At 51.1% G+C, this 13,272-nt stretch overlaps 6 protein-coding genes across 6 annotated transcripts; 3 read left to right on the forward strand and 3 right to left on the reverse strand.

Annotated features, from left to right (window-relative positions):
• Positions 1-1,126: 1,126 nt before the first annotated feature.
• PDH1 (ATP-binding cassette transporter CGR1) lies at positions 1,127-2,774 on the forward strand (the record flags this gene model as incomplete). Its single annotated transcript, XM_049366931.1, has 4 exons — positions 1,127-1,240; positions 1,293-2,070; positions 2,128-2,312; positions 2,361-2,774. The coding sequence occupies 4 exons, from the start codon at positions 1,127-1,129 to the stop codon at positions 2,772-2,774; spliced, it is 1,491 nt and encodes a 496-aa protein (XP_049221637.1).
• An 842-nt stretch (positions 2,775-3,616) lies between these two features.
• On the forward strand, positions 3,617-5,512 carry J4E78_006319 (uncharacterized protein; the record flags this gene model as incomplete). Its single annotated transcript, XM_049366932.1, has 7 exons — positions 3,617-4,153; positions 4,205-4,293; positions 4,344-4,475; positions 4,532-4,589; positions 4,640-4,761; positions 4,810-5,084; positions 5,136-5,512. The coding sequence occupies 7 exons, from the start codon at positions 3,617-3,619 to the stop codon at positions 5,510-5,512; spliced, it is 1,590 nt and encodes a 529-aa protein (XP_049221638.1).
• Positions 5,513-6,938: 1,426 nt separating this feature from the next.
• On the reverse strand, positions 6,939-7,991 carry J4E78_006320 (uncharacterized protein; the record flags this gene model as incomplete). The annotated part of the gene is made up of 2 exons (XM_049366933.1): positions 6,939-7,523; positions 7,689-7,991. The coding sequence occupies 2 exons, from the start codon at positions 7,989-7,991 to the stop codon at positions 6,939-6,941; spliced, it is 888 nt and encodes a 295-aa protein (XP_049221639.1).
• Positions 7,992-8,810: 819 nt separating this feature from the next.
• J4E78_006321 (uncharacterized protein) lies at positions 8,811-9,803 on the reverse strand (the record flags this gene model as incomplete). Its single annotated transcript, XM_049366934.1, has 3 exons — positions 8,811-9,589; positions 9,643-9,695; positions 9,763-9,803. The coding sequence occupies 3 exons, from the start codon at positions 9,801-9,803 to the stop codon at positions 8,811-8,813; spliced, it is 873 nt and encodes a 290-aa protein (XP_049221640.1).
• A 511-nt stretch (positions 9,804-10,314) lies between these two features.
• Positions 10,315-11,109, forward strand: J4E78_006322 (uncharacterized protein; the record flags this gene model as incomplete). Its single annotated transcript, XM_049366935.1, has 1 exon — positions 10,315-11,109. The coding sequence occupies one exon, from the start codon at positions 10,315-10,317 to the stop codon at positions 11,107-11,109; it is 795 nt and encodes a 264-aa protein (XP_049221641.1).
• A 502-nt stretch (positions 11,110-11,611) lies between these two features.
• On the reverse strand, positions 11,612-12,374 carry J4E78_006323 (uncharacterized protein; the record flags this gene model as incomplete). Its single annotated transcript, XM_049366936.1, has 3 exons — positions 11,612-11,680; positions 11,779-12,137; positions 12,185-12,374. 3 exons carry the CDS (start codon positions 12,372-12,374, stop codon positions 11,612-11,614), a joined length of 618 nt encoding a protein of 205 aa, XP_049221642.1.
• Positions 12,375-13,272: the final 898 nt, after the last annotated feature.

Genomic DNA, 13,272 nt, shown 5'->3' on the forward strand with positions numbered 1-13,272 from the left:
TATTTAAGTATTATTATAAAGTTTTAGAACGCGTTAATACTACTTTAGATAAATTAATTAATAATAATTTACCTACTTAACTATTTTCTATAATTTTTAGTATTATAAGCTTATAAGAATAATACGTAACTTTTTATAACATAACTTTAATAAAATTATATAAGTAATAATAGTTATAGTAGGTAGAAAATAAAAGGTTAGTTAAAGTATTAATATTCTAGCTTTACTATAGAAGTAAGCATAGGCTCTTTTTAGCGTTAGAGATTATACTCTAATACTTCTATAGCTAAATTAGCTAATTATTTATATTTTAGCTAGAATACGTCTTAGGCTACTTTATACGCCTATATAGTAAAAGAGCTTATAAAAAGAAGAGGTTTATTATATTAATTTTAATTTTCTAATAAGGTTAATATAAGGTTTTAGTAGACTCTATTCTATTAGAACCTGCTCTAATAGTTACCTATATAGGCTTAGCGCCTATCTATATAGGACTAGCGTGTAAAATTAACCTAAATTAACTAGAACAAATATCTTTCTAACTAGGATGAATATCCTCCGTTGTGGAAGCGGGACCTAGCCACTGTAGCTGAAGCGTACCTGCCGCGCACATGTGCGGGATGATGCGGGGTAGCAAGTCAAGTGAGATTGCGGGCAGGCAGTCGCACACAAGATGAGGTCATTGCGGCTGCCATAAAAGCGCAGTATTACCATCAAAGACATATGTAGTGAAAGAAAATGATCGTGAAGCCTGTGACGCCGCCGCTGCAAGACATTTCCGTGCGGATGGCGGATATGTACTGCCTCGGTTGACGGCGGTCTATCCATCCTCCCGAATTCTGCGAGCCGAGCGATGCTCATGTCCTGAACTTCCTCAAAGACCTACAGTTCCCTCAAAAGCGCGAAGTACGACTGTCCCTTTTCTTCAAAGCTGCATTGACGTCGTCCGGCACGACAGACGCTAATCAACATGTCGGCCTTCAGTCGCAACCTGTGCAGCACCGCTTCACGAAACCTCCGATCACGGTCCAGCGTCGTATCGAGAGCTATAAGGCCAATTGCCCTGCGAAGTGCTCCTTCAACCCCAATCACTTCGCGCACAGCAACCGCATCATCCTTCTCTACCATGACGGCCCTCAAGAGCTCCATGCCTCAGACGCTGAGCAAGCGCGAGTATGATCCTGAGATCAAGGACATGGCAAACTATATCCACAACACCCCCATCGACTCCGAGCTTGCGGTAAGCTAATTGCGCTCTCAGCGAGTATCGCGGCTAATCAAGCTTCATATAGTTCGACACCGCGCGCTGGGTCTTCGTTGACACGCTCGGTTGCGGTCTTGAGGGGCTGCAGTTCGAGCAGTGCAGGAAGATCCTAGGTCCCACTGTGGAAGGCACAACCGTCCCCAACGGCTGCAAGGTGCCCGGTACCAACTACCAGCTCGACCCCATAAACGGCGCCTTCAACATTGGTGCTATGATCCGATGGCTCGACTTCAACGACTGCTGGCTAGCTGCCGAGTGGGGCCACCCCTCCGACAACCTGGGAGCGATACTCGCAACTGCCGACTGGATTACACGAACAAACAAGGCTGGAGGCAATCTCGGCAATGGCAAGATCTTCAAGGTCAGAGACGTCCTCGAGGCCATGATCAGGGCACACGAAATCCAGGGCTGCATGGCCCTGGAGAACTCCTTCAACAAGGTCGGCCTGGACCACGTCATTCTGGTCAAGCTGGCATCGACAGCCGTCGTATCCAAGATGATGGGTCTCAGCGAGGCTCAGACTCGGGATGCCATCTCGCAAGCGTTTGTCGATGGCCAGTCTATGCGTACTTACAGGCACTCGCCCAACACCATGTCGCGCAAGTCGTGGGCTGCTGGTGATGCTTGTCAGACCGCTGTCAACCTCGTGCTGAAGGTCATGAAGGGCGAGCAGGGTCTGCCTACTGTTCTTTCAGCTCCTACCTGGGGCTTCTACGACGTCAACTTTGGCGGCAAGCCCTTCCAGTTCCAGAGAGGCTATGGCAGCTACGTCATGGAGAACGTTCTCTTCAAGGTCTCTTATCCGGGTAAGACGACTCCTTCAGGCCAATGCTACTTGTGAGCCACTTGCTAATTCGGTCCAGCTGAGTTCCACTCACAGACTGCGGTCGAAGCGGCGCAGCGCCTGAACAAGAAGCTGGCAGCGATGGGTAAGAGCGCCAAAGACATTGAGGGTGTAGTGAACCGAACGCATGAGGCCTGCATTCGTATCATCGATAAGCAGTTCAAGCCTATGGAGAACTTTGCTGACCGTGATCACTGCGTTCAAGTAAGTCTCACCCTTCGTGGTTCGCCGCCTATGCTGACATCATGGTAGTACATGGTCTCCACCATGTTTGTCTTCAACCGCCTGGAAGCCACCGACTACCCAGATGACAGCGAAGCTGCTACATCGGAACTCGTCGAGTCTCTCCGCCAGCGCATTAGCTGTGTAGAGGACCCGCAATTCACCAAGGATTACCACGACCCCGAGAAGCGCACCATCTCCAACGCCTTGACCGTAACGCTCAAGGACGGAACCGTGCTGGAGGAAGAGGTTGTCGAGGCTCCGCTTGGCCATCGGTTGCGTCGTGAGGAAGCAAAGCCCGAGATTCTTGCCAAGTACAAGAGGCATCTCGGCCCGCACTACCCGTCGCAACACGTTGACAAGCTCGTCGCGTTAGCGCAGGACCCCAAGTCGCTGGACAACATGGACATCGACGAGTACGTCGATCTGTACGTGAAGAACTAGAAATCAAGATTAGCTAGATTGAGTGACTTCGCGATGGGCGCACCTCGGCATGGCTGACTATCGCGTTATCGCGTTTTCGCTAATGCAACTAGACGCGGTTGAACGACGTCCCGAAATCGGGAACGTGCGCTTCCGCCTTATTACTGCATTCTATATCCCTGTCTCTTTCACCAAAAGTTACTTCCAGCCGTCACACCCAGCCAGTGCATTGACCCCCTAGTATATTCTTGCAATATTCCACCTTCGTCGCGTGATCCTAGCCTGCCGACATATCTGTACGACCGTAATATCGGATGCGTTATGACGACGTCGTCACGGCCGAGAGAAGTCTCCGGATCGATATCGAGGCTGTGGGGTTGTCTTCCTGACCCAACGTTGAGCAAAAACTACCGACATAGGCCTTCCCAGGTTTCCTTGCCCTCCCCACGGGGAATCCCTCACGAGCTGAGCACGGAGTGGAGGCGCCGACCGCCAACTGGTTCAGCTTGGGAGCTATCTATCCGGGATCGACGGAAGCTGGTCTGGGACAATGTGCCATCATCGGGCTCGTCTGACTGTGATGCTTACGGACATTGGTACCGTATACTCCAGAGATGAATTGTGGATGGTGTCGCCGCAAGGTTTGATGATCCAGATGACACGACAGTGCGCCTCATGGCTGCTTCCCCAATAAGTACTTCTTGAGAGCACCCAGTCTAGCCTGTGCTCATTACCAATCTTTGTTCACTCGAACGCTCCTGCGTTGTTACCAATTTGGCCAACGTCACCTGTCAGTTGCCCTTGCCCTACCGTCCCCCCGCCTATCTCCTCGGACCCTGGTCTCGTTCCCGCGTACCAGCAATATGTCACTCACACCGAAGAGCCCTCTTACCAGCCATCGTAGCGATGATTCGCTCGATGATGCAGAAAAGGGCATGTACGATAGTACACTGGAGTTGACCGCACCTGGCTTCGTGTATATGGAGCCTAAGAGGCCGACATATACTGTTTCGTCATTGCTTCCCGCTTCCCCTGTTCACCAAGGCATAACACCATGTACAAGCGTACCGGAGCTCTCGCTCTCACTGCCAAAGGGTCGGAAACCTACCGATGCTGCCGCACTGGACACTACCGTGAAGAAACCGGCAGGCGCCAAACCTCAAAAGCCAAAGATCAGCCGGTGGATCCTCTTTGACCTCTGGTTCAACACATACAGGAAGTTCTTCACATTCGTCGTCTCACTCAATCTCACGGGAATAATCTTGACGGCATGTGGCCGATTCAAGTATGGCGAGGAACACCTCGGTGCTTTGGTACTGGGAAACCTACTTTCCGCCATCTTGTTCAGGAACGAGTTATGGATGCGCTTCCTATACATGGTCGCCATATACGGACTAGGGGTATGTACTTCTCCCGTCTCTATCACGAGTCTTTCTGACCAGTCATCATAGTGGGCACCAGTATGCGTAAAGCTAGCTGCGACATCTGTCCTGCAGCACGTTGGAGGGATACATTCTGGATGCGCATTGTCTGGTGCTGCGTAAGTAGATCTTCCACAACCAATTCGAACAGCACTAACAGAGACCTTAGTTGGCTCATCTACAAGTGCGTCGACATCATCCGATACCGTGCCGTACAGCACCCTGCTGTGATCGCTAGCGGTATCATCACCAACGTCTTCATCATCATTTCGGTCCTGAGCGCCTTCCCATGGGTTCGCAAGTGAGTAGTTCCGATGAACGTGTTACTCTGTGATACCATGCTTACGCCCTGGTCAGCACCTATCACAATGTCTTCGAGAAGCATCACAGATTTGTTGGATGGCTAGGCCTCGCAGTATGGATCCCGATTGCGTTCTTCCGAGAACTCATACTAATGCTCGCTAGATGACATGGGTTTTCGTGGTCATGGGCAACACCTACGACATCAAGCGTGGCGAGTGGAGGACCGACGCGCACAGCTTACTCAGTGCACAAGAGCTGTGGTTCGCTGTCTTCATGACAGTATTGTAAGAGCGCCCATACTTCTACCAGCTGCTCCTACTGACCAGTTGTAGCATTCTCATCCCATGGGTAACTCTCAGAGAGGTACCAGTCGAAGTCGAGATCCCCTCACCAAAAGTCGCTGTTCTCAAGTTCGAGCGCGGCATGCAGCAAGGTCTTCTAGGACGGATTAGCCGCACGTCCATCATGGAGTACCACGCTTTCGGCATCATCAGCGAGGGACGCAATGCTACCCATCATTACATGATTTGTGGTGTTCAAGGAGACTTCACCAAGAACCTTGTCGCCAATCCACCAAAGACTGTATGGACACGCCAGCTCAAGTTCGGTATGTTCTTGCATAACTCTACTTGCACCTCCATTGCTAACACAATCACAGCCGGCGTCGGCCACGCCTCCGCAATGTTCAAACGCGGTATCCGCATCTGCACCGGTACTGGCATCGGCGCCGCTCTCTCAACCTGCATCCAATCTCCCAACTGGTTCCTCATCTGGATCGGCTCTGACCAAGAGCGCACATTCGGCCCCACCGTCACAGGTCTCATCCACAAGCACATTGAGCCCGAGCGCATGATCCTCTGGGACAGCAAGAAGCGGGGTGGCCGACCGGACACAATGGAGTTGTTGAGAGATACGTGGAAGAGGTTCGGCGCTGAGGTCATCTTCATTACGAGCAACAGCCAGGGCAACGATGAGATGATGCAGGGGTGTGCTAAGGAGGGCATGCATGCTTTCGGTACACTCTGGGACTTTTAGAGTTTTGACATGAACTCAATCTTAGACGGAGACGGGTCGGTTCAACATAGTACAGAGGAATATGAACTACAGGATGCTGGAGACTATAGCGGCATTGCGCATCTTGCGGATGGAGTTTTTGGGACTTTCTCTTAGAGGTGCATTGGGTAGACAAAGGGCATTTCTGGCTTTACTTTCACGTTGGTAGCAGCCCAAGTATAATAGCAAAACACGCGGCATCATCGCATCGACTCCAGCTCTCACAACTATCAAATTTGCATGTGACATCAACGTAATCCAAGAACACAGTCAGCAAAACGAAATCACATATCTCGGTGGTAATACAAAGTCTCAGATAGCGATACCGATACCGACCACCTACCACACAGCCGGCTCACCAGCCGCCCCCAAGGTCCAGATCCCACCATCGCACCCACCATCCTCGCAAGTACTAACCACTCCACTACATCCCACACAATACCACATACACGGCGCACGGTAGTCTTGGCCCCACATGGTCCATACCGTCCGATCGCCAAGGTGCGCATTCCCTCACGTGGTAATAACAACCGGCTGATATAGGTACCTGATCCGCGAAAACGGCGTTATTGGAGTATGCTCGCAATATATATTAGATTGGGGTGGGCTGTGCGTGGAAACACACTAGAACATTGTATAATACATCACATGCGATGCGCCCTTTCCATCGTCGATGGGGGGAAAAGAACGAGATTGTGGGTTCTGGTGGTGGAGGGAGGTACAAGTGTCATGTACCTGAGGCCATTGTGGCGCTTCGTGGGGTTGGGCTGCGACGAGGGTTTTCGCTTGCAGATGGGATTGTTTTTTCGGAGCAGGATTCCGTTAGTGAGACGGAGTGTGAGTGTAGTAGTTGCGACGTCATAGTTTGGGTTTTGGTATATTGGAAAGAAGGAACGGGGATATGGGTCGTTGCTTCACCCAAGAATATGTCTGACACGGGAGATCTTCAGGCATACGATGCTATGTTACAGAATGGATGACACCGGCTCGGTGCGATGGTCCCGTTCAACAAGCAAAGCTTAAGCTTTTTGTCTACCCGAACAAGCATCGGTCTTACTCAGCAGGATGAAGGAACTCGGGGAACCAGGGTCTTGCTAGTGATGCTAATTTTATAAATAACTCACGACGCGAACATATACTTCCGGCCTTCCTCGCTGCTTATCCAATCTTCGGGATAGCCTAGTTCAGATAGTACTTTCTGCACAAGTTGGGTTGGATGGAAGTGAAAGTGATGAGCCACTTGGACTGCCTTCGGCCCGTATCTCTGGAGCATTGAAGCCATGTCATTGACGTACGCATCTTCTGTTTAGCAATGTCAGCGCTTTGCAAATAGGCAGTAACATGGGGTACGAGCGTTTGCTAGTGGTAGCTGTTGTGACGGAGGAAGATGAAAGTCTAGAACGAGAGCTTACTTACCTCCTAGCTTGGTGTGGATCAATATGGAATAGTCAAACTCGACTCCGTGTGCGACAAAGAAGTCCTTGATATCCCAGAAACTGAATGGCAGCGGAGAGGCGCTCGTTTTCCTGTCTGAGTACGCTACATATACCTTCTTGAGACGTAGACCGTGGGTTTGCAAAGGGAGTGCGCTGGAGAAGAGGCGATAATAGTCTTCATGGTATTTGTGGGATACTATCGTAGATTTTATCCCCAATGACAACTGCTGTAGTCCACGAGGAAGTACATCCCGAAGCTGAGGGTACTGCCAGCCTCCCTCACCGGTATAATCCATTGAGGGCCTGCCTAGCAGTATTTGAAACGACGTGGTGAGCTTTTCCAGAGCATGTAATCGGTGGAACCCATCGACGCGCGCGTTGGTCAGATCAGGGGCATCTCGTGGGTCGCGATGTGTAAAGTTGAGACGTAGGATGCGTAGCTTGTCTTGCTGCTGCTCGAGACCAGACATGATCTCCGGCAAGCCGCGTAACGAATCATTACTCGAGTCCCGCACATACTCAAATGTCGATAGTTCTTTGCAGTACATGATCATGAGCTTCGTATGTATAGCCGAAATCTTGACTCTGTGGAGTATGAGGGTGGAGACCGATGAGGACCTCTCCTGAATTGGCCAATCTTCTCCTTCTAACATCGACCACACCCCTGCTTTCACGCTTAGACGAAGTTTTCGAAGACTCGGTAAAACAAAGAGGCATGCCACAGTTGAACTGTAGCAAGCGCCATTCTGCATGTTTATATCGATAGCCCGGAGCTCGTTGTAGAATGGGTTGTTGACACTCTTGATGAGATTTCGTTGCGCAACCTGGATGATAGGATAAAGCCATATGGGGGCATCGCCGAGGAACCCGCCAAAGCGCGATGTCGCATGACGGGCGTCCATGATGAACTCTCGTAGATTGGGTGAGTTGGCAACAACCAATGCGAGCTCAACCGCAGCCGGTTGTCCCTCCAGTGCCTCCGCAAGAATATGCCGTACATCATCTGGCCAGCCTCGTTGGGTCATTAAGGCTGACTCGAGCGCCTCTTTTGGTGGTCCTTCGTAAAGTGGCATTCCATCGATCTCAGCATCGCTCAACACTTTGATGTGCCTGCAATCTGAATATGTATGATGATAAGGCCCAGGCCGAGCTCCCTGTGCGAAAGGTCCGAATGGATGGCGGAACTCCCATACGAACTTCTGACGGAGGATATCCCTTGCGACGTGGGACAAGGTGCGACAGGTGCGTGCTAAAGAATAGAGAGTTGCGTAGGTCGTCGAAAGGCTGTATTTGCGATCACGCGCATGCAGCCTAGCTTGCCTGCGCTGACCGTCAAACAAGTGATCGAAGATGAGAGTGAGGATTTCATTTGGAAGGTCGGGAAGCGATGGACGACTTACAATGGCCTCGGTGGACATGCTGTCGATTGACTCGCAGTGATTGTACATGCGCAGAGGTTTGCAATATGCGGGTATAAAGGTTGGGAAGCTGTCTCCAAGCAAACAAATAGGAGATTACTGTGTGGTTGAAACTCTTGGCACATGCATGCACCCTCCCGGGCGACAACGTGTAGTCGTCAGGATGGTGCATCGTGCATCGAAAAAGCGATGAATATTTTCGTTTGTGCTACAACACACATGACGTATCCTATGTCTGCTCAAAATGACCCATCAGCAAATGCATCTGCATCTTCGGAGAATGGAATACAGTGTATTGCCAAAGACCAAGACTGATCGTAACCAGACCGTATGGCCGGCCTGTTCCACAAAGGATTGGGTCACACGGGAACTGAGTCTGATTGGCATCATCCAATGCTTGCAGCCGCTCATGGCCATCGCATTTCCTTATCGCGTCTTTTTATCCGGTCCAGCAGTCCCTCTCAGCTTGTTCAGCTTGAACGTCCTGGTGAAGTAAAGATCAAGCGCCGCAGTCGGTAGGTATGTCCACGCGAACCACACGACCCAGCTCATCTTGCCCTCCCATATCCATCTCGTCTTGGAGAGTATGCCGTCTCCAGCGAGCACCTGCCTCACGCAACTGCTTGCGTATTGCTTGGTATCCATGCCCAATTCCTGGCTGTGCTTCAATCTTCGCTCGTACTCGGCAGCAAGCGGTTGCATGTAGGAGCCCGGTGGCAGTGTTCGGTGTGTTCGCGCAATATTTGATGTGACGCCGCCAGTCACGACGTTGATGACGCGTACGCCTAGCGGAGCGAGTTCGACGCGTAGGGTGTCGGAATAGGCGTGCAGTGCGGCCTTGGAGGCATTGTATGGTGCACCCCACACATAAGGCATGATGCCAGCTAATGACCCTGTCTGTACGATTGTACCCTTTGCTTCGACCACAAGAGGGGTAAAGGTCTTGCACATCTCCATGACAGAGAAGACGTTGACCTGGAAAAGTTCCTGCAGCTCATCCTCATCGTAGTCCAGCGCCGGTACAACGTAGTTTCGTCCGGCATTATTGTACAGTATGTTAAGTTTCCCTCCCGTGATCTCAGTGACGCGTTGGTGGAGTGCGCGAATGGATTCCTTGTGGGGGAGTTCGAGGGGTAGATATGTGATGTTGGCGTGCGGCGAGGTGTATTTGGACGGATCGCGAACGGTACCCAGGACTTGGAAGCCTATATACGCCGATTAGCAACCAAGGATGGTGAAGACAAGATGTTATGCTGACCTCGCTCAGCGAACTCCAGCGCGAGATAGTGCCCAATGCCGCCGGGCGTACATCTACTCGCGTCAGTTGGAGCTGGAAAGAGCTAAGCCTACGACTGTCGCGGCTTGTAGCAGTACTTACCCCGTGACTAAAGCGAATTGCGTTCTCCTTCCCTCGGCCATTGTGTGTTGACAGCTGCCAATATGTTGATGGTAGCAGACGTCACAGCTCACGATGCGCATTATTCAGATCCGCGCCTCGGTTGTTCCTGCCACTAGCGCGTCGACGTCACACACGCCCTGTCCGTATCTTGAACCCCCCAACTGACCTATCATGTCATCGACTACCACAATGCCTGACTAGCATTTGTTCCCGAGCGTTCCATTGGGACATGGAGCTTAGCCGATGATGTTCCTTTTTGGTTTCTGGTTTCTGTTTCCTTTCCTCCACTCTTGCTCTTGCATCCTCATCGATTGATCGCCGTTGCGACCGCGGATCCGCTTCCGAAGTATCTTATAATCGTAACTCCGAGACACACAGGATTCAAAGAAATCATGACGGCGTCACAATGGCTGGGCGAGCATATTCCGACGCTTCTTCGTCCGTCCATATTGCTTTTCATAGCAGCATATCGTGAGTAGCATTGCAACTATCATTTAGGGTACCCGAACTGACTTATACATAGACTTCGTAATGACCATGTTTGAAGTCGTGTTCTATGACTGGCGCCCTTTTTCGCTCTTCAACATTACCAAACTCCGTTTCAAGGCCTTCGCCCGCCTCTGGAAGAACAACGGCGAAGCAATGTCTGCTGAAATGCCCGGCCCTACATTCTCGCTTTTGTCCCAGTGCAAAGGCGTAGTCCTCGACATCGGCCCTGGATCCGGAGAGATGCTTTCACGTTTTAACCCGGATATTATCACTGCTGTGTACGGGGCTGAGCCTGCCGAAGACTTGCATCCAGGGTTGATGAAGAACGCGGAGAAGAGAGGGTTTGGTAGCAAGTTCCACGCCATGGTCTGTGGTGCGGAGCCGGAGAGTCTCATTCCAGCATTGCACAAGAGCGGAATCCTGGATGTAAGTGGAAAAGGCGGGTTGGCATCTGATGGTGTATTTGACGAGATCTGCTGCACCCGCGTGCTTTGTGGTGTTCCCCACCCAGAGCAGACTATCAAGGGACTCTACAACCTTCTCAAGCCTGGCGGTCGTATGGTGATCTGCGAACACGTAGCGAATCCCTGGAGAACCGAAGGCAGAGTCGCTGCACGATTCATGCAATTGGTGTATACGATCCTTGGATGGCCTTTCTTCTTGGGTGGGTGTGAGCTTCAGAGGCATACGCTCGACTTCTTGAGGGACGCAGGTGAATGGGATAAGTTTGATCTAAAGTACTACGGCCCCCAAGATTGTGTACCGTTCATCGTTGGAGAGCTGATCAAGAAGAATGGCTCGTTGGACAAGAGCTACGCTGAGGCTGTCAAAGAGTAGATGGAGGGTCAAGACGTAATGCGGTAGTTGTACAATGACTGTAGATAGAATGCGACCGGACCTAGTACAGAGCAAGCCTGCATGGAACTTGCAGAAATGGCTTCGCTTGGAGGTAATTAAGTAACTAAGATTCATACCGTTGTACATGTGTAATAAAGCAACGCTAAAAAAACGTCCATGTTCATTTCTTCATGGTATTACCGTTTACACCCTGACTCATGACATGATCATGCTACCAGAGACCAACAACACAGAAGCGACAGCCCATCGTGGCCAATACATCTTTCCCGGGGCAGCATTCGCAGTCTGCTCTGGCGCTGTAGCAGCTGCCGTTGGAGAACCTGTTCCCTCCGCGCTGGACAAAACAATTGTTGATACAGTAGCCGGGGTTTCTGCGGCTGAAGATGGAGGACTGCCGCTCGACGGGACGACTGAGTTCGCTGGGCTACCCGATGCTGCTGAGGTAGGGGTAGGGGTCGCAGCTGAAGAAGGCGAGTTCGCATCATCCGTGGGTGTAGCACTCGCGGCCGCACTTGACCCACCAGTAGCAGTAGACACCCTGACTGCCGTGCTACTCGCTGTTCTCGGTGTTGGCAGGCTACTAGGCAACGCTTCTGCACTGCCACCTGCACAATCTGCCTGACCACCAAGCTTCACAACCATCCCTACCCCAGCCATCGCGTCTCCTAACCCATTGTCATCTTGGAATTTCGTAATATCAAAGGCCTCGTCATCTCCTGGTAGTTGCAGATCCGTGATCTCTTTCCGTCCTGGGTTCGTGTACATCAGGAAACTGTATTGCCGGTTATCTCCCTTTTCTCCGACAGATCCAGGAGCAACGTAATCCAGAACAGCAGGTGAATCAGTCTCGATGTTGGTGATGTCGAAGTTGTTTTTGAAGTTCGCTCGAGCGTAGTGGAGTTTTCGAGCATTTGGACATGTGCTATCCACCATGATGATCGTGTACAGCGTGCCAGGGGAGATGCCACTGCTATCGCCAAGAGCGAATGTAGGCTCCTTTGCTACAGCTATACGATGTTAGATATCGTAGTATATGTTGAGATACAAGACCAACCATCTTTCTCAAACACTGTTCCATCCTTGAAGCCATTAATTGCTTCGCCTGTGAAAGACACCTGTACCTCGTCTCCACCTGAACGGAAGCCTGATCGAAGGTCTTCGGGTATGATGGTGTCGTCTTGCGCTGCGACGAATGCTGCGAAAGCAGCAATGAAAGTTGCTTGTTTGAAAAAGCGAATAGCCATACTGTGCAGATTTGAGAGAATGCCAAGTGGAAATGATTAGGGTGGGCGCGCTTAATCGATTGTGTTTTACTCCCTCTCAAAGTACAATGCAGCCCCAGGATATATATCCCCTCCACCATATTTGCATACTCTGTACTCCAACGGCGATATTCACGCCGCGTAGTCCTCCCCACACAGTCCACTGCGCCCCAAACCCCGGAAGACCGTTGTGTCCGGCAGACGCCGGTGGAAATAGACCTTGGCATCTGAATACTGCTTGATCTCCAGACGATAAGCGCACGATCGCACCATTTTGGGTGGTTTGTTGGCGCCCGGCTGTGCTTGTCAGCTGTTTTGGTTTCATGATGTTTCGGCAATCAGGCAGCCGGGCGCTTCTGACAAACGATCGGCTTTACTGAGATTCGCGCATCGGCGGCACACCCTTGGTTGCCTCTGGGTTGCGACAAGTAGGCGAGACGGTACTGTGCCTGAGATGTTGTTGCGAAACTCAGGTGTCACTGCCGAGCCCTTCGTGTCCTTGAACCGCGCGTTCCAACGTAGAGACACCACGAGAACTACCCTCAGACTGAAAGACATTCATACAACCGCATCTTCCAGTATGAGAGGATTCAATGCTCATTCTAGTTGGAGTAACAGTTTGAAAGTGTGCTAGCATCAGCGATAGGACTCGGCTGTACACGGCGCGACAACGAGACTTGGGTGTAGGATACAGTTGTCACATCTGTGTGATACAAACCCTCATAACTGCTTGATCAGAAACCGGCGACGACCATGCAGTATTTCGAGAATCAAATGGAATGCTCTGTCTCGGTGTCTCAGGCCTCTCGCACCGGAGGCAGGGTTGTTCCGGTGCCGCACCACGCCAAGACCCCGGTTTAGCGATTTTTGGCGCCCCACA

The sequence above is a fragment of the Alternaria triticimaculans genome (assembly GCF_023758025.1).
Source record: "Alternaria triticimaculans strain BMP 0046 chromosome Unknown scaffold_8, whole genome shotgun sequence".
Taxonomy (NCBI): Eukaryota; Fungi; Ascomycota; class Dothideomycetes; order Pleosporales; family Pleosporaceae; genus Alternaria; species Alternaria triticimaculans.